At 44.3% G+C, this 26,523-nt stretch overlaps 2 protein-coding genes and 1 pseudogene across 2 annotated transcripts in view; 2 read left to right on the forward strand and 1 right to left on the reverse strand.

Moving 5' to 3' along the window:
- CFL2 (cofilin 2) overlaps window positions 1-26,523 on the forward strand; it is a 93,297-nt gene that overhangs the window by 17,938 nt on the left and 48,836 nt on the right. The gene's annotated exons all lie outside the window — the stretch shown is intronic.
- Window positions 5,843-6,522, reverse strand: LOC130041123 (U2 small nuclear ribonucleoprotein B''-like; annotated as a pseudogene).
- On the forward strand, window positions 24,028-24,744 carry LOC130041124 (60S ribosomal protein L9). The gene has a single exon (XM_056133137.1). The coding sequence runs from the start codon at window positions 24,055-24,057 to the stop codon at window positions 24,631-24,633; it is 579 nt and encodes a 192-aa protein (XP_055989112.1). The 5' UTR covers window positions 24,028-24,054; the 3' UTR covers window positions 24,634-24,744.

The following is a 26,523-nucleotide window of genomic DNA, read 5'->3' on the forward strand; positions in this document are numbered from 1 at the left end:
CCACTGGTTGTGGTCCCAAAACAAAAGTTAATAAATACCTGGTAGGAGAGTCTGGTGTTTGCAGTCAGGTGTCATCTATCTGAATGTTGACTTTTGCTTGCTACTAGATGCAGGACTGTGATCCTGGTACCACCCTCTGTGGAAGTCTGCATCCTCATCTGAAAGAAGGGAATAGTACCAACCTCTAGATTTAAATAATGATTAATAGTAATGATGATGATAGCTAACATTTTAAACCTTACTATAAGCATTTCATAGATTGTCTCTTTAAGCAAGGCAGGTAGTAGTATATTAACTCTGCTACTTACAGATTAAAAAATGCATTAGAAGCTAAGTAACTTTCCCAAAGTTACATGACTAAGAAAGGGGGAGAGAGGATCTAAATCAAGATGGTCTTGACTCCAGACTTTCTTTTCAAACAGTTTTATTAAAAGGTAATTCATGTGCCTTGTAATTGACTCAGTTCGAGTATGCGATTCAGTGATTTTTAATATATTCACAGCTAATATCACAGCAATCTAATTATTTTGTTTTCTGTTTTGATTTTGGGCCACACAACTGTGCTCAGGGCGTACTCCTGGCTCTGTGCTCAAGGATCACTCCTGGTGGTTCTCAGGGGACCATATATGGTGCCAAGAATTGAACGCACTGAAGATGTGTAAGACCTTAGTTTTATACAATAAACCTGTATTTGTATTCTTTGTAATCACTTAACTTCCCGTTAGTCGTCGAGTTGCTTGAGCGGGCGCCAGTAACGTCTCCATTTGTCCCTGTCGCATGCTAGTGTAGCCCAATGGCATCTGTTCATTCTGGTAACATGAAGAACCTCAAACCGATCGTTCATGATCTTGATGAAGAGGTCTGACCATCTGGTAGGTGGGCGGCCACGCGGTCTTTTGATATCCCGTGGAATCCAGTCAGTAACAGCTCTAGTCCAGCGGTCGTCTTTAAATCTTATTACGTGACCAGCCCATCTGATTTTCGACACCTTGGCAAATGAGACCGCATCCCTGATTCTTGATCATCGACGGATGTCGGAACTCCGGATTCTTTCTCTCATTTGAGTGAAACGTGATATTCCAAGCATAGCTCTTTCAATTCTTCTTTGGGAGACCTGAATAGCGTTCTCATCCTGTTTGCGTACGTAGCAGAGCAGCTCCAGCTGCGATCTATTGAAAGTCAGCCCTGGACACAGCAGCTGGAAAGGTGGCCACCCCCTCGCCCATCACGCAACGCACGTTCGTGTGGCACCTGGTGCTAAACCATTCGTAGACAACCTGCTTCTGGGTCAGGGTTTCGTACGTATTCTATGTAAAAAAAAAAAAAAAGTAGGGGTTGGGAAGATAGGACAGGAGTCAGGGTGCAGAGCCAACAAGGTCACTGTGTGCATAGCCAACTCTGTGCCCCCTGTACTATCTCTCTGCTCCACAGTAGTCTAAACGTGAAACATTTTGTTTCTCCTCAAATCCCATACCCATTCACATTGATTCCAACCCTCTAATCTCATCCCTAGGCAGCCACCAATCTACTATTCTATCAATTTTATATCGATATAATACTAAAATATGCATTCTTTGTGATTGATTGCCTTTCTCACCAAGAATAATGCTTTCATAGTTCACCCATGTTGAGCCAAGGTTGTGACTCACATGGTAAAACACTTGTCTTGCCTGTGCAATCCAATGGCTTCAATGCTTAGCACCCAATAGCTCCTCTGTTCAAGGACCAGAATCACATGTTGCACTGTAGCACTGTCCTCCCGTTGTTCATCGATGTGCTCAAACAGGCACCAGTAAGGTTTCCATTGTGAAATTTGTTGTCACTGTTTTTGGCATATTGGATACACCACAGGGAGCTTGCCAGGTTCTCCCATTCGGGTAGGATACTCTCGGTAGCTTGCCAGGCTCTCTGAGAGAAACGGAGGAATCGAACCCGGGTCAGCCACATGCAAGGCAAACTCCCTGCCCGCTGTGCTATCTCTCTAGCATAATAATTAATACACAATAATTAGCAATATTCAGAGATTCCCAGTTTCCCCTCAGATATCTTTGGTGTATTTGACCCAGTCTTTTTTTTTTCTTTCTTTTTTTTTTCTTTCTTTTTTTTTCTTCTTCTTTTTCTTTTTTTTTTCTTTTTCTTTTTCCCCTTATTTGACCCAGTCTTAAACATACAGCATTTGATCGGTAGGTAAGAGGGAGCATGCACATCACTGTTCACTCCTGGCATAGTTCTCAGGCACTCCCAGCAGAGCTGCAGGGACAGAAAGCCCCAAGTGCAGTGCCTGGATAGAACCCGGGGTTCCTGGGTGCATAGCATATGCTCCAGCCTTTCGCACTATCACTCTGTCCCTTGCACCCTTGCATTTGTTTTGGTTTTTGTTTTGGGACCTCCCAAGCAGTGCTAGAGGATCCAGGGGGCACTGTTTGTAATACTTGACCAGCTGTGCCAAGCAGTTGTGGCTCAAGGATGTGGTGCTGCTCAGATGTTTGGGTGTTAGGGACCACCAAATCCACCCTGGCGGCTCTTGGGAACCACCAGGGCCATACTTAGTGATGCTGTGGCACAGGGCCATGCAGTGCCTGGTGTGCACGTGTGAAGCATGCACCCTGACTCCTGTCCTATCTTCCCAACCCCTACTTTTTTTTTTTTTTACATAGAATACAAATACAGGTTTATTGTATAAAACAAAGGCCTTACACATCTTCAACCTCAAAAGACTAGGTAATTTTAACTCCACAAAAATTTCCCTTTTCCAACTCCAGGGCACAGAAACCAATCTCTTAACTAGCTAACTTTTAATAGAAATTCTTCCAGGGTCAATAAGTAAAATAGCAGAAATTCAAAACCGCGCGGCCGCAATAGCAATAGCAGCCGCGCGACATCATTTTATTCTTAAACCAAGTTGTAGAAAGCAAATCATTTCACAACGCTGTTTCAGCATGTCTGATTGTGGGGGGTGGGTCGTAAACTCTAAACAATAATTGTGCATCTTCTATCGAAATAATCTATCTAGTCAAAGTAGATAGAGTATTAACTAGAACTCATCTGCCTCACAAGAATTGGGAGGGGTGGGAGGTGGGGGTCTATTGGGGTTCGGGGTTAAAAATAAGTATTGGTAAAGGGAAATGTGTTTGATATCTACATGACTGAGACCTAAACCCGAAAGCTCTGTAATGTTTCCCACAGTGATTGAATAAATAAGTAAATTATAAAAAAAAAAAAATTTCCCTTTTCCTTACTCCTCCATCTCTATCACAATGCCCAGAACAAATGTTATCAAAAAAAAAAAAACCAACAAACTATAAATAACACCAAGTCCTTTCAAGATAATAATTTCATTTCATCATCCTGTTATTCGTCGATTGCCTCGAGCAGGCCCTAGTAACGTCTCTTTCATCCTAGCCCTGAGATTATATTCAAGGCTCTTTAGGAGAATGAGACCCATCATTGTTACTGGTATTTGGCATATTTGGTACGCCACGAGGAGTTTGCCAGACTCTGCCCTGTGGGCAGGCTTCATTCGATAGCCTGCAAGTTTGTCCAAAGTAGGAATGAGATAATAAGATGTCATAAAAAGATGTCCTGAGAAGATGTCGCGCGGCCGTGAATGCAGCCGCGCGGTTCCGGGAACTGGATTTTATAGTCTCTGAGTCTTGGCCGTTGATGGGATTACACGGCGCCAGGGGGCCAGGTGGTGGGTGTGACCCCCGCCTACTGGAATTTGGAGGATCTTGGTGGAGGATGCTCGACTCCAATCCGAGTAGGCTTGGAGGTCTTGGCCCCGGAACCCGCGTGGATTTGTCCCTCTGCCAGTACCTTCATGTATGCGGAGAGTGGTCTCAGCATGGTGGTGGCTGGTCCTGGAGGTCTTTGGCTGCCGGAGCCCTGGTCGGGACGGGGAGGAAAGCTCAACCCGCTCCCCTCCAAGGGGCCTCGGCGAGGAACACCCAGGCGCGGGGGCAGAAGACTGCACTGTTCTCGTCTGGGAACTGGATTTTATAGTCTCTGAGTCTTGGCCGTTGATGGGATTACACGGCGCCAGGAGGCCAGGTGGTGGGTGTGACCCCCGCCTACTGGAATTTGGAGGATCTGGGTGGAGGATGCTCGACTCCAATCCGAGTAGGCTTGGTAGATAGATAATAATCACGATCACGACCACCCTGTTGTTCGTCGATTGCCTCGAGCAGGTGCCAGTAACGTCTTCTTCGTCCTAGCCCTGAGATTTTTTTTTTTAAGTGCCATATTCAAGGCTTTTTCAGGGTTAGGAGAATGAGACCCATCATTGTTACTGGTATTTGGCATATTGGGTATACCACGGGGAGTTTGCCAGACTCTGCCGTGTGGGCATGTTACATTTGGTAGCCTGCCAGTTTGACCAAATTAGGAATGAGATGATAAGATGTCGCGCTTCCGGGAGCTGAGTGTGATGATCTCTGGATCCTGGCCATTGTTGGAGTTACACGGCAGTTGGTGGGTGTAACTGTCTAGTTACTGGCAGGTCCAGTCCCAAACTGTGCAGGCTTGGAGATCTCAGCCCCGGGTCCCACACACCTGGGTTCCTCTGTCAGTTCTTTTATGCGTGAGGCTCATCCAAGTGTGTGGAGAGTGCTCCCAGCATGGCCTTGGCTGGGCCTCGGTGGTCTTCAGCTGTTGGGCCCTGGTGGAGACAGTCAGGCATAGGGTAGGAGACTCTGTCTTGTTCTCTCCCAGGAGCTGAGTGTGATGATCTCTGGATCCTGGCCGTTGTTGGAGTTACACGGCAGTTGGTGGGTGTAACTGTCTAGTTACTGGCAGGTCCAGTCCCAAACTGTGCAGGCTTGGAGATTTCAGCCCCGGGTCCCACACACCTGGGTTCCTCTGTCAGTTCTTTTATGCGTGAGGCTCATCCAAGTGTGTGGAGAGTGCTCCCAGCATGGCCTTGGCTGGGCCTCGGTGGTCTTCAGCTGTTGGGCCCTGGTGGAGACAGTCAGGCATAGGGTAGGAGACTCTGTCTTGTTCTCTCCCAGGAGCTGAGTGTGATGATCTCTGGATCCTGGCCGTTGTTGGAGTTACACGGCCGTTGGTGGGTGTAACTGTCTAGTTACTGGCAGGTCCAGTCCCAAACTGTGCAGGCTTGGAGATCTCAGCCCCGGGTCCCACACACCTGGGTTCCTCTGTCAGTTCTTTTATGCGTGAGGCTCATCCAAGTGTGTGGAGAGTGCTCCCAGCATGGCCTTGGCTGGGCCTCGGTGGTCTTCAGCTGTTGGGCCCTGGTGGAGACAGTCAGGCATAGGGTAGGAGACTCTGTCTTGTTCTCTCCCAGGAGCTGAGTGTGATGATCTCTGGATCCTGGCCGTTGTTGGAGTTACACGGCAGTTGGTGGGTGTAACTGTCTAGTTACTGGCAGGTCCAGTCCCAAACTGTGCAGGCTTGGAGATCTCAGCCCCGGGTCCCACACACCTGGGTTCCTCTGTCAGTTCTTTTATGCGTGAGGCTCATCCAAGTGTGTGGAGAGTGCTCCCAGCATGGCCTTGGCTGGGCCTCGGTGGTCTTCAGCTGTTGGGCCCTGGTGGAGACAGTCAGGCATAGGGTAGGAGACTCTGCCTTGTTCTCTCCCAGGATATATTAAGTAAGTAAAGTAAAGTAAGTAAAGGCCCTCCCGTTGATCGTCGATTTGCTCGAGCGGGCCCAGTAACGTCTCCATTGGAGACTTTGTTGTTACTGTGTCTGGCATATCGAATACTCTCGGTAGCTTGCCGGGCTCTCTGAGAGGGGCGGAGGAATCGAACTCGGGTCGGCCATGTTGGCTGCGTGCGAGGCAGACGCCCTACCCACTGTGCTATCGCTCCAGGATATATTATAGATAATAATATCAAATGTTATTTCCTGGCATCAGTAATCTTTATGGCATGGGATGGTGTGATCTTAAATCCCTGTAAGGCATCCCTGGCAGCGCCAGCCTGACCATCATCTTCAAATTCAACAAAAGTAGTGTCATGTCTTCCAGGTACCAAACATACTTCTTTAAAACCAGGGAATTGATTAAACAGCATGGGTAACATCATCTCATTAGTCTCTTCTGGTAAATTATTAAGGAATAAAATACAGTTTGGAGGGTAATCAGGAACCTGAAGATTTTGTGCTGAATTTCCTTGGGTGTTCGCTGTTGGTGTTCCCAGACCAGGCTTCTTGTTTCCAATTGCTGCAGTCTGCTCCACAGTTTTGGCTTTTTTCTTTCTCCTTTTCTTTGTTAGCAAAAGTGCCACGCATCTTGGATATTAGAATCTGTTTTTGCATACTGGATTTGCATTGGTCTACCATAAAATGGAAATCCTTGTAAGTGCCTTAAGGCATTAGTGGATGAACCAAGTTCCTTAAATATAACAAAAGCTTGTCCCCTCATCTTCATGGTCTTTAGAGCCAGGATATCTACCACGTGGCCAAACTGAGAAAACAGGGCATATAGGGGAATCGCTTTAGTTCTTTTTTAATTTTGTCATTCATGTTATTGATATAAATTGTATGATTTGGTCTGATATCCATGTTTTGAGTCAAACTTTTCAAACACCCAGTAGATGGCAAGCAGAAGCGGGGCCCCAACCCCTACTTTTTTGTTTTTATTTTTATAATCTAACAGTCTATAACCCTCCCTCCACCCTCTTGCTTTTTAAACTGCAGCTACTCTGTCTATGTCTCTTCCTCAGTTGCCCAGAGCTGCTTCCTGTCATAGAACATTTTATGTTCACAGTTTCCACTACTTAGAATGCTCCTGCCATGTCTCTTTGCTCAGCTAACTCCTCCTTTTCACTCACATCTCAAACCCAGCATCACTTCTTTGGAAGAATTTCCCGTGATTCTCCATACTAGAACAGGTTTTTCTGATGGTACAGGCTGACAGCGACATATGTCTCTCCTTTTGGTCACGTTTTTGGTTGTCAATGTAATACAGATTAATTTTCCTCCACTATGGGCCAGACAGATAGATAGTTCAATGGGTAGGGTTCCTGACTTGCACATGGCTAACCCAGATTTGATTCCTTCTACCCCATTTGGTTCCCAGAGCTCATCAGTAGTGAACCCTGAGTGCAGAGCAAGTCCTGAGCACTGCTGGGTGTAACCCCAAAAGCAGTAACAACAACAACAACAACAACAACAACAACAACAACAAAGTCCTTCACTTGCAGAACTGATCCACAGAACTGAGCGTGTATGTATGGGGGGGAGGGATGATAAAAGGGAGGGTTATTGAGGTCCTTATGGAAGGGAGGTGGATACACTGGTGATGGGTGGGGTATGGAAATTATGTACCTGGGAAGCTTTCATTATCAAGTTAATTTTCCTCCACTAGTTTGCTGACTTCCTTAAGAATGGGATCATGCCGCTTTTACTCAGCATTGTCTCTCTTGCCAAACATCGTCTGGTCTATAGTAGAAACTCAAGATATATTTACTTAATCATTTATAAGAATAGAACAGAAGTGTATAGATATTCACCATGACTTAATGATATTAAAAAGGAATCTCTCTGGACCAGATAGATAACTTTCTATTTTGCATGCAGGAAACCCAAGTTTGATCACTGACACTGCATGGTCCTCTGAGCACTGCCAGGTGTGGCCCCAAACTCCCCCCTAAATAAAGAGAAACAGGGGTCAGATAAGGTAAGGATCTTGCCTTGCTTGTGGTCACTCTTGAGCACAAAGTCAGGAATAGCCCCAGAGAATTGTCATATGGTTCTCAGAGAACCTCCCCTTTCCCCCCCCATCCCCTTACCAAAAGGAATCAACATAAAAGTTAAAGTGTGGGAAATTCACAAAATGAAATTCAAATAATGTAACTATTAAAAATCATGTTTTTACATAATATTTAATGATACTGGAAAACATCTGTAATATTAAATTTTTTTAAAATTAATTTTGGGGGCTGGAGTGATAGCACAGAGGGTAGGGCATTTGCCTTGCATGCAATTGACCTGGGTTCGATTCCCAGCATTACGTATGGTCCCCCAAACACCTCCAGGAGTAGTTCCTGAGTGCAGAGTCAAGAGTAACCCCTGCACATCACCAGGTGTGACCCAAAAAGCAAAAAAAAAAAAATTAATTTTGTTTTGTTTGAAGGCTATACCTGTATACCTGGTGGTGCTCAGGACTTACTACTGGTTCTGTGCTCACGGGTCATTCCTGGTGGTGCTTAATGAACCATATGGGGTGCCTTAGATGAAACCCATATTGCCTACATGTGAGGCAAGTTCTGACCTGCTGTACAATCTCTCTAGCCCCTAAGGAATTTTTGTTAATTATTTTTTTTAATTTAAATGTGATGATTTTACACTACAATGCCAGTAGGGTTTTGTGGGTACAGTGCTCCAATATCACTTCCTCCAAAATATTTTGCATAATTTTCTCTTTTTAATAATTCATTTATAGACAAGCCCAGTGGAATGACTGTCCTGCTTCCTTTCCCTTTGCCATAGGGATGACCAGGAGCCATACCTCTGGTTGCAGTGCTCACACATGAGGCCACCATGCTCGCCCAGGTCATACTGCAGTTATGGTGCCCATGCACATTCTGGCTACAGCATTCACCGGGAGTCACTGTGGTGCTCACACACCTGCCTGCCAGGGGTCACATGCCTGGCCAAGGTGCTTGCACACATGGCTTTGTATGCCTTTCCTATGTCTTTAGTCACGGTGTTCACTGTGGGTCACACACTGTAGTTGTGGTCCTTGCACACACTTGGTTGTGTCCCAGAGATTGCACACTGTTATAGTTCTAGGTGGCGCCCAAACACTGAGCTCCTAGGAGCTTGTGCAGTGCAAGTGGGAGGCACCAGGGTCAAACTCAAGGGTCAAGGGTCAAACTCAAGGCCTCACACTTACAATGCAGGCAGGCATCTTTTGCCCTAGGACCCTCCCACAGACCCTCTACATATTTTTTTATTTTAATTATTTTTTAAATTTTTGGCCCACACCTGACTGTGCCCATGGCTTACTTCCAAATCTTTATTCAGGGATCTGTCTTGGAGATGCTCAGGGAACTTTGTATGGTGCCACAGATCAGACTGGGAACCTCTCATGCTAGAACAAGGACATGAACTCCAGCCCTTCCCAGCCCCTGGAGTTTCTGAAAAAATCTTTTAAAATTTTAGTAAGGATATATATTTCTATAATTAAGAAGCAGCTGTAGTTAAGAGCATAAACTCTGATGTTAGCTAGATTCATTCCATATATATCTTCTGAGTTATCTAGGCAATTTAGCTTAATTTCTCCTGAGACAAAGAATAATAACAAATATTATTGCAAGAAAGAAAGTATATAATAGACTTAAAACAGTGCAGTTTTGGGGCTTGATCAATAGTAATAATGCAACAAGTAGGGTACTTGTCGTGCACAGAGCTGACACAAGTTCTATCCCCAGTATCCCATATGGTCCCCTGAGCACTGCCAGGAGTGATTCCTGAGTGCAGAGTCAAGAGTATCCCCTGAGCATCACTGGGAATGGCTCAAAAACAACAACGAAATTATTTAGCACAGTTTCTGGTATATCAGTTTGTTTGTTTATCAGTAGGGATTTTATTGTTTTGATGATAATAAAATTCTGTAGTTATTAACATGAGTTATTACAATCAGTAAAGATTGCTGATATTCTGTATGTATAAAAAACGTGGAGCAAATATTTCTTTAGCATAAATGAAATAATAAATATGCTTTTATACACAAATACATTTTTTGGAAAGAAAATACAAGAAAGTGATAGTAGTTTTGAGTTGTAGAACAGGATGGTTTTTATTTTATGTAGGGTGCCGGGGATCGAACCCTAGGTCAACTGCATGCAAGGCAATTGCCCCACCCTCTGTACTCTTGCTCTAGTCCCCATTGTATCTAACCAGTCAGTAGGAGCTCTCTAGTATATAGATTGTGTCAGTGTCTGTGGGGGGAGAGGGAGGCATAGTGTATAGGGTATTGATTGCAATTCCTTAAACATGCAGGGCAAGTACTATGCTGAGTTAAATTCTTTTATATATTTTTCTGAACTAAATGAACATTCCTTAATTTTAAAAAAATCCGGTAGTAATGGGGCCTGAGCAATAGTAGAGTGGGTAGGGCATTTGCCTTGCACGCAACCAACCCAGTTTGGGCCCAAGTACCTCGTACGGTCCCCTGAGCCACCAGTAGTGATCTATGGTATATCAGTTTTTAAAAGTAGTTGTTTTTAGAGGTTTTGATCATATGTATAAGTATCTACTTTTAAGAACTAAAATACAAAAACAGAAACAACATCCTTAGGGAAAGAAAAAAATACTCTAGGTAATCTATTTTGAATTGTAGTTTCAAACGGGGGAAGGGGGAAGAGTTGAAAACTATGTGCAAAATGGTTTGATAAAGTCAGAATGTTGAAAAACATGAATGCTTCAAGATCTAGGAAGCAAAATTATGAAACCCAGGAAATTAATTCCCTGGTCGTTTCCTGAAACACAAAACCCAAACCCTCATATTTCCAGCTTGAGGAGGTGAGCTAGCTGGCACTGAATCCTGCAGTGTGGCTGCCACCACCACAGTGCCCCTCAGAGCTGTTGGTACTGTGGCCAAATGCAGGAAATCATCTAGCCAAACTATTTGACTAGACTTGTGTCAACAGCATCGTGGCCAACACTGGAGTCCTGATAACCCTCAGGTCTCTGGTCACATCGTAGTCTACAGGACGTCAGCTTCTCCAGAGCAAATTAGCAAGTTGGCCACAGCCACGCTGAGAACTTGTAAGCCAGCCAGGAACTGTGTGTTGTGCCGTATTCAAATTGGGCAACATGCTGCTAGGGAGCCAGCTTCATAACTGCTTTGGGGTTTTCTCTAGTTGGGAAATCCTGCTTTGAATCAGCCCTCTCACTTCCCAGGCATCACGACTTTAGGCTAAACCTTAATCACTTTTGAGCCTCATTTTGTCTTTCATAGCTAGGAATGATAATTCTACCTCCCCAGGAGACAATGGACATGAAAGCCTAGATCAGGGGCCTGACTGACTATCAGGGTCAATAAGTATTTCCCACTGTCCATGGGGACTGTGGGAAAAGAAGTGTACCAGGACGATCGATATAGGGCTCGACTACAGTCCACTTCCTTCTCCGGATACATGGCTGGTGAACAGGGACATGGTCTACCAAGATATGGTCTGGGGATGGATGGGCATTGATGCCGTTCCTGCCTTTAGAAAGGAGCATTCTTCAGCACTATTTATTCCATTAGAATGCTCAAACCATTAGCGTTCTTAAACAATGATGGTGTCTGTATCTCCACATATCTAAATATAGGCCTATACAATAATACTTTTTTCATGAGAACGTGCTCTCTCGCACATGTGCACGTACACACACATACACATACACACATGCGTGCGCGCACACACACACACACACACACACACACACACACACACACGAGTCCTTGAATCCAGAAGAGCGATTTCCTAAGGTCAAGAGATAGTATACCAGATAAGGTGCTTGCCTTGCACAAGGCCAAGCTGAGTTCCATCCCCGACTTTGTAATCCTGGGCCTGCCAGGAGTGATCCCTGATGTAAGAAGAGTTTAAGAAGAGTGATTTCCTCCACTGTAATGGCTTTTTACCAACATTTTTGTTTGTTTGATTTGGGAGCCACATCCCATGATACTCAGGGGTTTCCTGACTCTGTACTTAGGGGTCACTCCTGACTGGGCTCACGGAGGCGTATGAGGTGCCAGGAATCAAACCCAGGTCAGCAGCATGCGACACAAGCACCTTACCTGCTATACTATAGCTTCAGCCCCTTTCTCCATTTTATTTCAAAACTTTTAAACATACAGAAAGATTGCAAATAGTATAATGAACGCTACATGCTGTTCACTTAGGTTAGCAGTTGGGTTATATTACATTTGCTTTTTTTGTTGTTTTTTAATTTCAGTTTTTTACTGAATGATCTGAATTATTTATAGACATGGTTGACACTTTGTCCTAGAATACTTTGTATGTTATTTCCTAAGAGCAACAACATTCTTCCTCCACAATCATAGTCTAAACATCTCAGGAAATTTATACAGTAGAACTAGTTAGTATACAGTCCATATTCAGATGTTTCCAGTTGTCCCAATTTTATCCTTTGTTACCTAAAAATTGTTTTGTTCTTTTCAGTGCTAAGGATCTAATCCAGGGCTCATACATGTCAAGCAAAACCATACCCAGAATGTTGAAAAAAATGTTCTACAATTGAACCACTTTTTCACCTCTACTAATTTTTTTGTTTTATTTCAATAAATAAAATAAAACTCAGGGCCATGCCAGAGAGGGCTCAGGGGTTACTCCTAGCTCTGCACTTAGGGATTACTTCTGTCAAGCTCAGGGACAATATGGGTGCTGTGGATCAAAACTTGGTTGGCCATGTGCACGGCAAACACCCTGCCTGCTGTACTATCTCTCTGTCCCCTCCCATTCTAATTCTTTTAAAATATTAATGCATTCAAACGTTATTTAATTATCACATCTCATCCAGTCATTCTGAAATTTAGCCCTTCCCTCTCTGAGGCCAGAACTATTCTCTTTCTGTTTTTATTTACATCATTGAGCTTCATACTTAAATTCAGGCTCCAGAAAATTTTCTTCTTTTTTTGGAGGGGGGAGTGGTTTCAGAGAGCCACTTAAAGCAGTGCTTAGAGCTGCTCACAGGTTGGTGCTCAGGGATCACTCCTGACAGTGCTCAGGAGATCATGTGGTACTGGGAAGTGAAACCCGAGTTTCATAGGTAAAAAAAAGCCCTCAACTTCATTTTTAATTTTTTAAAATTTGTTTTGAGACCACACTTGGTGATGTTCAGGAGTTACTCCTCGCGGTGGAAAGGGGACCATGTGGGATGCCGAGGATTGAACCCAGATCAACCATGTGCAAGGCAAGCACCCTACACGCTGTACTAGCCTCCAGACTCTCATGTTTTAATGTTTATGTTAGGGTGCTCAGAGGCTGTTCCTTGCTTCATGTTCAGGAGTGACCCCTGGCAGTTCTCAGGGGACTCTGTGGTACTGGGATTCCAACCAGAGTCACAGCTGGCACAGTGTACAAGACAAGTACCTTACTTCCTGTACTGCCTCTCCTGCCCTTGGCTTCATTCTTTGTTCTTTTACAAGAACTATTATATATTTGTATATTTATTTATTTACCATCTCTTTAGCCTCAATCCCACCATTTATTAATTCTTAGCATTAAGCCAATTAAAATAGAATCATAAATGTTAGCATCTACACAATAGCAAATCTGGGCAGGGAAGAATGGGGAGTTCCACTTGGGATACGATCAAGTCAAAACTCTAACAGAATATCTAGGTGGTGAAACCCATAGGTGCTGATTGGTAACAAGAACCTGACTCTGTCTCAATGAGGAAATTCGAATGACCAAAAGTCACATGAAAAATCTCCACATTACTAATCATCAGGGAGATGCAAATCAAAACAACAATGAGATATCATCTCACACCACAGAGGACTGGCACACATACAAATGAACAAGCATTACCAGCACTGGCACAGATACAGGGAGAAAGGGACCCTCATTCATTGCTGGTGGGAATACCAACTGGGCCAGCCTTTTTGGAAAATAACAGACATTCCTCAAAAAAATAGAAATTGAACTCCCATTTGACCCAGCAATACCACTTACGAGAAAATACCCTTGGGGCCCAAAAATACACAGTAGAAACACCATCTGCACTTCTACGTTCATTGATGCATTCACAATTGCCAGAAGCTGGAAACAACCTGAATGCCCGAAAATAGACATATGGATAAAGAAACTATGGTACATCTACACAGTGGAATACTACACAGCTGTTAGGAAAAATGAAGTCATTAGATTTGTCTATAAATGGATAGACTTGGAGTGTATCATGCTGAGTGAAATGAGTGAGAAGGGACAAATATAGGACTGCATTCCAGGGACCATTTGTGGTGTTGCAGATCAAATCCAGGCCTTTTTTCTCTTTTTAATTCTGTTACTGCTTTTTTTTGTGGAATAAAGTAAAGTAAAGTAAAGGCCCTCCCGTTGATCATCGATTTGTGGGATATTTAAAAAAAAAAAGTATGACACTAATACCCAATGCCAGGGAAAACGGGTCAAGAGGACTTATCATTGATTGATCAATGATGTGGGAGATGGAGGGAAGTTAAGAGAGAGGAGCATCCATTATGACAACGCTAGTTGGAATGATCGCTCTGAACAAGAACTAAGTCTTGAAACCAGGTCAAGGAATATAGGTGATAACCTTTCAGCATTTGTATCACAAACCATAATGTTTAAAATGAGAAAAAGAGAGAAGAGAGATGTCTGCCGTAGAGGCAGGCTGGGGTGGCAGGTAACTCAAAGGGGTGGGAAGGAAATTGGGAACACTGGTGCTGGGAAATCACACTGGTGGAGGGATGGGTGTTGGAACATTGTATGACTGAAGCACAATCATGAACAATTTTGTAATGCTCTATCTCATGGTGATTCAGTTAAAAAAAAAAGAAAAAGAACTTGACTCTGTCCCCAGAGAAGGTAAATTCATCCAAAGGACCCAGAGATGATACAATGGATAGGGCACTTGTCTTGCATGCAGCCGATCTGGGTTCAATCCCTGGCATCCCATATCCTCAAGCATTGCCAGGAGTGATCACTGAGTACAGAGCCAGGAATAACTTCTGAGCATCACCAGTGTGGTCCAAAACCAAAAAATGAATAAATAAATAGAAAGTACAGTCATCCACAGAGGTGAGAGAGGAAGCCACATGGTGCCATGCTCTGAGAAGGCTCCTCTCAGACCTGGGAGACTTCCAGACCCCAGGAGAGGAAACAAGACAAGCCAGGAACCCAGAAGAACCAGGGAAGTGTGCTTTGCTGGCCCGTAAGGAAGGAGATTGGTGCACAGGAAATAAGGCAGAAACAAGTCCTCCACAGCCCTGAGCTGTTTGTAGTTTTTAATTCCAGATGAGAAATGAACTCTCCTTCCCCAGGCCGGGAAAGGGTCCCTGGAAGCTGCCAGCTGGAGCCAGATCAGGTAACTTCCTGGAGAGGCTGGAGGAGGTAGGAGAGAGGCGTGGGGCCCCAGGCCTCAGATCTCTAGAGGCAAACCCCTTTGGGAAGGAAACCAGAGAAAGAATCCCAGAATAATCATCAGGAGAAGTTGCCCAGGAGACCAGAGAAGGACAAGCTGGGGGACAAAGGCAGTTCAGTTGGGGTGACCAGGGAACAAGTGAAAAGAATCTGTGTCCTTGACAACTCTGAGCCAGTGAATTAATCAAAACCCAAAACTGGGGCCGGAGAGATAGCACAGCAGCCAGGATTCTTGTCTCGCACGCAGCCAACCGGATTCAATTCTCAGCTCCCACTGTTGTCCCCCGAGCCCATCAGGAGCAATCCCTGAGTGCCAGCCAGGAATAAGCCCCTGAGCACTGACAAGTGTCGCCCAAAGATAAAACAAAAAAAAACAAAACTTCCTCACTTCGGGAAATTTTATAAAATAATAAAAATCTCTACACTTAAGATAAAAGAAAAGTAAAAAAAAAAAAAAAAAAAGGCAAGGCCAGAGAAACCAGAGAGATAATACAGTGGGTAAGGCAACCAACCTGGGTTTGATACCTGGCATCACATATGGTTCCCTGAACACTGTCCAGGGTGATTTCTGAGCACAGAGCCAAGAATAAGCTCTGAGCACTACAGAGCCCATCCCAAACCCCACCCCCCTGCCCCACCACCATCACCACACACACACACACACACACACACCAAAAGCCTCACTCCCTGAAAAGCATAGGGAAGCCTATGAAGCATGAAAATGAAGACATGTGAACCAGGGGAATATAATACCATTATAATAACTGCAGGAAAATTCTCTCAGCTTATTCAATAGATGCTACCCAGATGTTCCTATCTAAAAGTGTATGAGTATGCCTCTTTTGCAAACCACAGCACTCAAAAGGAGAGAGAGGGAAATGCCCTGCCACAGAGGCAGGGTGGGATGGGGGCTGGGGGGTGGAAGGGATACTGGGATCTGTGGTGGTGGGAAATGCACACTGGTGGAGGGATGGGTGTTTGATCATTGTATAATTGAAACCCAAGTACAAAAATGTGTAAGTCTACAACTGTACCTCATGATGTCTCACTATTAAAAAAAAAATAAATTAAAAAAAAAGTGTATGAGTAACAAGTCTTTCAGGGCCCAAGAGAAAATATAGTAGGTAAGGCTCTTGCCTTGCTCTAGGCCAGCCTGGATTCAATCTGCAACACCACGTATGGTCGCTGGAGCACCACCATGAGTGATCCTTGAGGACTCCCAGTTGTGGCCCAAACAATAAAGGAAAAACAATCCTATCAGCCTATAGCTATGATTATAAAATAATTAGAAGTCCGGGAAGTCAGACAAAAAGAAAATCTACTGTATGGGTTCTTAGTTTCTTAAGATATTTGACTTTATTAAAACAGTAATGTGTATATATATATATATATTTGTATGTATAAACCTACCATGTGTATAAATAAAGCACACACCGGTCACATATGTATATATAACATGGGTAGATGTGTGCATGTAAAATCTGTCTACGCCAGCAGCACTGATGAGCAAGTAGATATTCTGATTATCCAGGTGGTGTGAAGGAAAGAGAGCAAGGTACCAGCTGCTGAAGGCTGAGAATAAATTTGAGCTGTTCTTGCTACCTAACAAGGGAATTTTTTTGCCCCAAGAGCTAGAATAAATCGAGCTTTCACAATGCACTGGTTTTAATGAGGTTTTGAAGCAAGTGAGTAACAGAGGGGGGTGGGCAGGGGAGTGTCGTGACACTGCTCCTATTGTCGTGCTTCTCCAAGAGTTTTCTCCATGGAGACAGAATCATCAGGGGAGATTATTACACCCCTCAAGCCTAAGAAATTAATGCCATCGCACTTGGGTTTGCCCCTACAAACCTTGCATTAGAGTTATTTACTAGTCCATGAATAAATGTAACAGGCACTAGTTAGCGAATTGAATCTAGAAACATTCTATTTTTAAATTATTTGTTATTCACCACTAAGCCCTACCCTTCATTGTTGCTCTTGTTGTTGGAATGGCCAGAGGTTACATGTTTTTCTTCTTTTCTTCTTCTTTTTATGAAATAGAAAGATTATTGGAAAGTAGAAGGGAAGGGACTAGGTGGGGCTTGAGCAATAGTGAGTGCAGTGCAGCCACTAGGGTGGCTGCCTTGCATGTGGCCAACCTGAGTTCAGTCCCCAGCACCCCAGATAGTCTCCCAAGCCTGCCAGGACTGACCCCTGAGCACAGAGATAGGAGTAAGCCCTGAGCACCAGGAGGTGTGACCTGAAAAAATAAAAAGAAGAAAAAGAAGGGGAAGGAAAAGTTCCAGCCAGGTAGGAACTTAGTATAGGGCTAAGTTGGTTGCACTTGGCTGTGGTGCGTGCTGGTGGTCATGTATCACTTGGGGTGCTCATATGCTGGGCTGTGGTGCTATCTGAGCTTTGCACTCTTTTTTTTTGTTTTGTTTTAAATTATGTTTTTTAGCTTTGCACTCTTAGTTACAGTGCTTAAACACATGTTCACTGGGGTGAGCACTCTTAGCTGAGGCTCAGAAATTTTACTCATTAGGACTCACCTCCATGCTCACACAATGCTCCTCAGAAGTCACACTTTCTGGCAGTAGTGCTTGCATGAAACTCTTAGGAATTTTTTGTTGTTGGTGGTGGTGGTGCTCACCAGAGTCACATCCCTTTTTGTGCTGCTCACACATACCTGGCTATGGTAGGACCAGACATTGCTTGCAGGGGCCAGAGAGATGGGTCAATGGGCTGAATGCATGTTTTCAAGCAGGAGGTTAAGGTTCTCTCCCTAGCACCACATGGTCCCCCTAACACCGCCAGGAGTGACCCCTGAGCACAGAACCAGGAGTAGCATTCTAGTATCTCAGAGTGTGCTCCTTCCCCAAGGTTTTTAAAGGAGAAAGAAATTGCTTGCAGTTTTGGGGCTCACAGACAGCACCACCTGGATGGTGCTTCGCACATAGGGGACCCAGGGATTTGAGTTTATGATTACACACCAAACTTGCAAGGCAGATGCTCTAAGCCACTGCACTATTTCTCTGAGTCCAACATTAAAATTTAAAATTTTATTTCCAGTTATGGAGTAGAGAGGAAGAAGCTCGTGTTCACCTTCAAATTGCTAGTATAACTTAATTTTTGTTTGTTTGTTTTGGAGTCACATGTGGCAGTCCTTAGGGCTTACTCCTGGCTCTGTGCTCAGGGATCAGTCCTGGTGGGGTTCAGGGGGCCCTATGGAGTACTGGGGATTCAACCCAGTTTGATCATAAGCAAGGCAAGAGCCCTACCTGTGATGTCGGTGGGCCCCACGGGTGACTTATGTGAAGCGGGGAGAAGAAAGACAGTCACTTTCTCCCCACCCGCCTCTGCCACTAGGGACCCAGGGTTACTGGGTTCTTGTCTCGCCTCGCAGAAAGGAGTTTCAGGAGTAGACAATCAGTGAAACAAATAGATTTTATTTGGAGGACTTTTAGGTGCGGAGGGGGAGGGAGGGAGAGAGAGAGAGAGAGAGAGAGAGAGAGAGAGAGAGAGGTTAGACACGAAAGCATGAAAGTACACATCTCAAGAGGGGAGATGCGGGCGACACATGTGCTTGGGCACCACATGCGCTCGGCCACGTGGGCGCAAGCAGCACATGGGCTCAGGCAGCAAATGCGCGCCCTTCCTTTGTTCAAGGTGGCCTTTATAGGGTTTCTCCAGCCTGTCCCCATGTGAAGCCTCTTTCCAGGTAAAAGTCCATAGCTAAGGAGGTTACCAGGGAAGTCCAAAAAGAGGAATTTCATGGGGAGGCCTATATCCTGAGGGTCTGTGGATGGTCTTATCAGGCCTTTGTTTTCTATATCCACAAGGAGGGTCATTCCTAGAATTCTTCTTCCATGAAACTGTTTCATTGCAAAGGGCCTTTCCCTATCTACCTGCCTACGTCACCTGTAGGGCTATCTCTCTGGCTCCTGGCATAACTGTTTAAATATAGCATCCATAATTCTCTAATTGTCTCAAAAGAGGTCTTTATCTTCAAATTGATTTGAATATATTATATAAATATAATCACTGTCACTGTCACTGTCCTCCCATTGTTCATCAATTTGCTCGAGCGGGCCCAGTAACGTCTCCAGCGTGAGACTTTGTTGTTACTGTGTTTGGCATTTGGAATACGTCACGGGGAGCTTGCCAGGCTCTGCCGTGCGGGCGAGATACTCTCAGTAGCTTGCCGGGCTCTCCGAGAGGGGCGGAGGAATCGAACTCGGATCGGCCATGTTGGCCGCTTGCAAAGCAAACACCCTACCCGTTGTGCTATCGCTCCATCCCATAAATATAATATATACAGCATTATAGCTCTTTCTACATTTTTTTATATTTTCCTAGAAAGGTTAATTTTCTCCTTTTACATCAAAACAATATGTGACTATGTTCTGATCACAGTTCATGTAGAAATTATAACGTTGGGGCCAGAGCAATAATATAGTGGGTCAGGTACTTGCCTTGCATGAGGCTGAGCAGGGTTCAATCCCTGAAATCCCCAACAGTTCCCAGAACACTGCCAGGAGTAATTCCTGAGTACAAAGCCAGAAGTAAGCACTGAGCATTGCCAGGTGGACCCCCAAAACAAAAATTATAATGTTGACTATACTTCCATTCCTTCAGTGTGTGTGTGTGTGTGTGTGTGTGTGTGTGTGTGTGTACGTGGTGAGAGGGGAGATGGGGGCAGGGTAGAGGTAGAAATTTGAGACCGAACCCAGGTCTTCAGAGATGAGGATTATGCCTCTATATTGGGTTACATCCCCAGCCCCTTAAATCCTCTCATCATAAATGCTGGTATTGGTGGGAATTTCAACAGCTGCACATTTGCAACATAGTATTCCCTAAATGTGTCAAATGACTAGAAATGAAGTTTTGGTGACTGGATGATTTATTCACTTAGTCATCACTGTTCTATCAGGGAAACAATAAGAGGCTTTGTTCGTGTCTCTGTGTGTAGGGTGTGAGGGATGAAGAAAAGAAAATAGTCATATAATGAAACTTTGGTACTCTAATTCTCCCTCAAAAGAGGTCTTTATCTTCAAATTGATATGACTATGTTATGTAAATAGAATATATACAGCATTGTGGCTCTTTCTACATTTTTTTCATATTTGCCTAGAAAGGTTAATTTTCTCCTTTTCCATCAGAGCAATATGTGACTATGTTCGAATCATAAAATATTTAAACATTACAGAAATTGTTTAAAACACTGAAGTTTCACTTTACTGCCTTTCCTCACCCCTCCTGCACCACTCAGCCCCTATGAAAAAAAGGTTCTTTTCTTAAAAAAAAAAATTCTATTACTCCAGTTTGGGGTAGTTACAAAACAACAGATGGCCTACTGCAAGGAACAGGCAGATTCCAGAATGTACACAGAATCTCTGAAAATGAGCCTTACTGTGAATACAGTTCAGACAGTGCCAAGGGGAAATGTGGCAAGGATGACAAAACAGATCAGGAGTGCCCCCTAGGAAAAATATGGGGGCCCCCAAACTAACTGGGTTTGTTTCTCCCCTTCATCACTCATTAGCTAGATACCCCTGGACAGTTTTTGCTCCAGCTGTAACATAAGCTTGATACTCGGAGCGTGAAATGAGATGGGGTGTGGAAACACCAGTCAGTGCCTGCTTTATGCCAGGTATCCAGCAATAGTCATTTTCCTCTCACTTCCAAAGGAAATTCTCTGCATCTGAAAGCGTGTGTTGAGTTATGTATCCCCAATGATATTCCAGATATTCCTGGCAGTATATTTCATATACTGTTGGGTAGAATATAGAGGGGGAGAGCCATACTTGGTTTTCACTGCTGAGCTGCTCAGAACAGGTCAGAGTTTTACGATGCTTAAAGGTTGCTATAGCTATGGTTCTGCATTGCATTTTGGGTTCAGGGGATGTGCGTGGACTCAAGTGGGAGTGTTCTACCTCCTGGAATCATTGAGTGATTTAAGAACAGATTGAGGGACTCGAGAGATCATACAATACAGCAGGCAGGGTGCTGGCCTGGCACACAGCCAATCCGGTTTTGATTCCCCGCACCCCAATGCGGTCACCCCCCCCAAGCTTCCCAGGAGTGATCCCTGAGCACAGAGCCAGGAGTACGCCCTGAGCATCACTGGGTATGGTCCCCAAAAAACAATATAAAAATATTGTCTGTATCATAGAAGCATAGCATTTTGGGAGTTCAGAAGTTTGGGGTTTTATCACACACTAAAAAAAAACCCTACTCTGTATTTATAAGCAAATTTTATAATAAAGTGCTAATATCTAGCAGGAAATAATATTAAGACTTCTGGATCAGAGATGAGATAATACAGAGGCTAAGGCACTTGTTTTGCACATATCTGGCCCTTGTTCGATCTCCAGTATTGCAGAAGGCCCTCCAGACACAATCAAAAATGATATCCGAGCCATGAGCCAAAAGTAAGCCTGGAGTACCACCGGGTGTGGTCGGAAAAAAACAAACAAAAATCTTCTGGAAGGATGCAACAGCATTACAGTCTAGGAAGCCAAGAGTGCCCTCTGCTGGTGGCTTGCAAAAAAGCCTGACAACTAATGGTTTCAGAGGATTCAAACTTGAGCCATAAAAATAACCTTTCTCCGTAACTTCCCTTCACTTCAAGTAACTTTCTTCTGAAGTCTTATAATTTCTGTAAATGAATTTTACCTTTTAAAGTATTTTTTCAGATACCATAAAGATAGTAAGGCATTTTCCTTGCACAGAGTCAGCCTGGATTTAATCCCTGGCATCCCAAAGTGATCACCCTTGATCACTGCCAGGAGTGATCCACCAAGCATAGAGCCAGGAGTAAGCCCTGAGCAATGCTGGTATGACCCAAAAGCAAAACAAAATCATTTTTTTGCAGGGTCCATAGGACCTCTCTATAGGAGCTCTTCATATCCTATTGTGAACCTATTTCAAAATAAAGATTTTTTTTTTTAATCTAGCAACTTGACTTGGGGCTTTAAATTGTTTAGCTTTTTCTTTGGGCTTGTTGTAATAAAAATAGAAAACACCAAATACTGAAAAATGAGCATCATTTGAAATTTGTATTTCCTATTTGTTTTCTTTCTTTGCTGTTGGTGACCAATAAGAATTTGTGCTGGTCCTTTTGTTTCTATTGGTAAAGGTAAGGTAAAGGCCCTCCCGTTGATCGTCGATTTGCTCGAGCGGGCCCAGTAACGTCTCCATTGGAGACTTTGTTGTTACTGTGTTTGGCATATCGAATACGTCACAGGGAGCTTGCCAGGCTCTGCCGTGCGGGCGAGATACTCTCGGTAGCTTGCCGGGCTCTCCGAGAGGGGCAGAGGAATTGAACTCGGGTCGGCCATATTGGCCGCTTGTAAGGCGAATGCCCTACCGTTTGTTTCTATTGATGGATTGATATTATTGTTTTTATTGCTACAGTGCTGGGGGTTGCTGTGAGCCACAGTGCCTGGTTTCTGTGAGCCACAGAGCTCACAGTTGCTGTGAGCCACAATGACATCTGGCACATAGGGCAGTTCTAGGGATTGAACTTGCAGCCTCACTAAGGCAGGGCCGATAGTATACCACTGAGTCACATTCCTGATACCCCCTTTTGTTTTTCTTTCTATAATCACTTGATCACTTGACTTCCCGTTAATCGTTGATTTGCTCGAGTGGGCGCCAGTAACGTCTCCATTTGTCCCTGTTGCGTGCTAGTGTAGCCCAATGGCGTCTGTTCGCTCTAGAAACATGAAGAGCCTCAAACCGATCGTTCATGGTCATGATGAAGAAGTCTGACCATCTGGTAGGTGGGCGGTCTTTTGACATCCAGTGGAATCCAGTCGGTAACAGCTCTAGTCCAGCGGTCATCTTTAAATCTCATTACGTGACCAGCCCATCTGATTTTCGACACCTTGGCAAATGAGACAGCATCCCTGATTCTTGATTGTCGACGGATGTTGGAACTCCGGATTCTTTCTCTCATATGAGTGAAATGTGATATTCCAAGCATAGCTCTTTCTGTTCTTCTTTGGGAGACCTGAATAGCGTTCTCATCTTGTTTGCATAGGGCCCAGGTCTCTGAGGCATATGTTAATACAGGAAGAACAGTGGAATCAAAGAGATGTGCCCGGAGCCAGAGGTTCTTCGTCCTCTTAGCTATTTCTTCAACGCTCTTGAAGGCGTTCCAAGCCGCTCTCTTCCTCCTGCGCAGCTCGGGTGCCAGGTCATTTGTCATGTTGACTTCTCGACCTAGGTACACATAGCTGTTGCATTCGGAGATGGTCGTTCCGTTGAGAGTGAATGGGGCGTCAGGAACGAGGCTGTTTCTCATAAACATTGTCTTCGTAAAATTCAGCTGTAGTCCATTTCACTGAAACTCTTTCTATAATCATTTTAAAGAATGAAGTCTGGTTGTCCCACATGTTTGGACGCCTAGTGGGGGTGCTCTGGGGTTTACCCCCTTAGTTTTGGTTCTGGACCACCTCCAGTTGTCATGCTTTCTGGTGAGGGAGGGTCTGGCTCTTCTCGTGAGAGAGCACTGGAGATTGGACTTGTGACCTTACAGTGGCAAGGCAAATGCTCAGAGCCATCCCCTGACTATCCCTGCTATTTCTTCAAGGAACTACAAGCATCCAGCAAGAGTAATTAAGTGGATTGGCCCATACTTATCCATCTCAGCAAACCTGTTTTTTTTTAATTGAATCACTGTGCAATAGGCCCTTACACAGCTGTTCATGATAAGATTTCAATCACACAGTATTCCAAAGCCCAGCCATCTACCAATGTACATTTCCCAGCACCAGTGTCCCCAGGTTCACTCCCATCACCTCCCCCCGACCCCCCAGACTGCCTCTATAGCAGGCACTTTCTGTCTCTCTCTCTCTCTCTCGCTCTCGCTCTCGCTCTCACTCTCGCTCTCGCTCTCTCCTGTCTCTGTTTAGCTATTTTGAAGATCATTGCTTTTCAAATGTGTCTTTAAAAACAGAGCCCGCTCTTTGCCGCATCTACTGCGAGGATGAAGACCATCCTCAGCAACCAGACCGTGGACATCCCCGAGAATGTGGACATCTCCCTCAAGGGCCGCACGGTCATCGTGAAGGGTCCCCGAGGGACCCTGCGGAGGGACTTCAACCACATCAACGTGGAGCTCAGCCTCCTCGGCAAGAAGAAGAAGAGGCTCCGGGTTGACAAATGGTGGGGCAATCGGAAGGAACTGGCCACGGTCCGCACCATCTGCAGTCATGTGCAGAACATGATCAAGGGGGTCACGCTGGGCTTCCGCTACAAGATGAGGTCTGTGTATGCCCATTTCCCTATCAACGTGGTTATTCAGGAGAATGGGTCTCTTGTTGAAATCCGAAATTTCCTCGGTGAAAAATATATCCGGAGGGTTCGTATGAGGTCAGGTGTTGCTTGTTCTGTCTCTCAGGCCCAGAAAGATGAGTTGATTCTTGAAGGAAATGACATTGAACTTGTATCAAACTCAGCTGCTTTGATTCAGCAAGCCACAACAGTAAAAAACAAGGATATCCGAAAGTTTTTGGATGGTATCTATGTTTCTGAAAAAGGAACTGTACAGCAGGCTGATGAATAAGATCCAAGTTTTCTGCCTACAGAAAGCAGGATATACAGGATGATTCTTCACACCTATTTGTGATAACGAGACGCAATAAAACTATGACTACCATCTTAAAAAAAAAAAAAACAGAGCCCACAACAGGACTGGGTGTGGAGATCCTCTGCCTGCTTTCCCCAGTCTCCGGGCGACCCAGGGGTCACGCCCATAAGACACCTCCTGGCAGTGCCAGATAATCTCATCATTGACCACCGTCCAGATCATATGGCTGCTTCTCCTGAAAAGGAGCATAACATGAGGCCCCCATAACTATGCCACTGGACTCCACGCCAGGCAGTTTCACAGGGGGCACCCTAGAGGGGGACGGGTGAGAGCTCTCCCCACCACAAGGGACCCAGTTCCAGCAGCCAAAACCCTCCACAATCCAAGTGCTGCCACGCTCAAGGCCACTCCCCAAGTGCTAGGGCAAGCCTCACATATGAGTAAACATATTCCTGGACCACGCAGCCCAAAAGCCTCGCGACACATCATAAAACACTCCCTACCCATTCTCAATTACCACACCACAATTGATGGGGCTCAGATAGTAAGCAACAAATCAAAGAGGGAAATATATATATGCATATATACATATTTTCAGATATACATACCAAAGCTTATATCACCCAAACTTTAACATGTTAGTGATATCCTATAGAATGTCTTAATGGCTTCTGCCAAAATAGAACAATCTTCACACTGTTCCCTATATGAACACTTATGTAAGCATGGTTCAGCAGTCCTGCATAACAAACAATATGAAATATATTATTTCCTTTGTGTTTTGGGACCAGGATTGAGGTTTAGGATGGAAACGTCCTGAATTTGGTGGTGGGAAGGTGTAATGGTGTAATGGTGGTGGGATTTGGTGTTTGAATATTGAATGTAATCAAACATTGTGAACTAACTTATAAAATTTAAAATTTTTTAAAAAAGTAATGTGGTTTATGAAGAAACTGCATGCTTCTGGGAAACTTCAGTGATGGATTGATGGATATTATTATCCTTGAAATTACAAAGTCTCTTCAGTGATCTTCAAATTATTATTAATTATTTTTTCTATAAAGTGAGTAAAACCTATTTTAATCCCTTGGGGGGAAAAAAAGTAATGTGGAGTTTATGCCCAATTTAATCAGCTTAATCAATGGCTGAATAAATAGCAGTGCTCCTACATTATTTAAAAAAAATTAATTAAAAAAATAAAAGCAGAGCCCATATATCTTCATTATCTGTTCATTCATTTATTCCACAATAAGTTATTGCACCCTATAATGTGCTATACACTGGCTATAAGTCATGACTGTGTTACTTCTACCAGAAAGGGGTCCAAAATATAATCATATTCTCCTTAACATCAAAACTAAACAACTCTGTCCCCTTCCTCCACCAGATTTGCTCTCTATACTAACTTCATTAGTTCCAGGGGGCAGACTCAGCCTAGCAACCAGTGTTTCTTTGCTTTTTTTTTTTTTTCTTGCTTTGCTTTTTTAGTGCTCTCTTCTGGGAAGGCGGGCACGCGCGCTGACCAGTTTCCATTGCCCTCAGTATTGTCCAGATTGTCCACTACAGATGCCTGCAGTGGGTCCTTGGAGGAGGGGAAGGTGTTCTTCTCCACCCTGTGTTGGTGCACACAACAGAAAGAAATCTCAAACACACACACACACACACACACACACACACACACACACACGCATACACAGAGTCTGTCCTTCCCAGAGGATTGGCAGCTGGAGTGCCCAGTCTTGTATTTAGAACCTCAGAAGTCTTTTTTTGAGGGTGTAAGGTTGGTGCCTGCACACCCAGCAGTGCTCAGGCTTACTCCTAGTTCTTTGTTCAGGGAACCATATGTGGTGCCAGGGATTTGAACCC

Source organism: Sorex fumeus, unplaced genomic scaffold, assembly GCF_029834395.1.
Source record: "Sorex fumeus unplaced genomic scaffold, SorFum_2.1 ptg000098l, whole genome shotgun sequence".
NCBI classification, from domain to species: Eukaryota; Metazoa; Chordata; class Mammalia; order Eulipotyphla; family Soricidae; genus Sorex; species Sorex fumeus.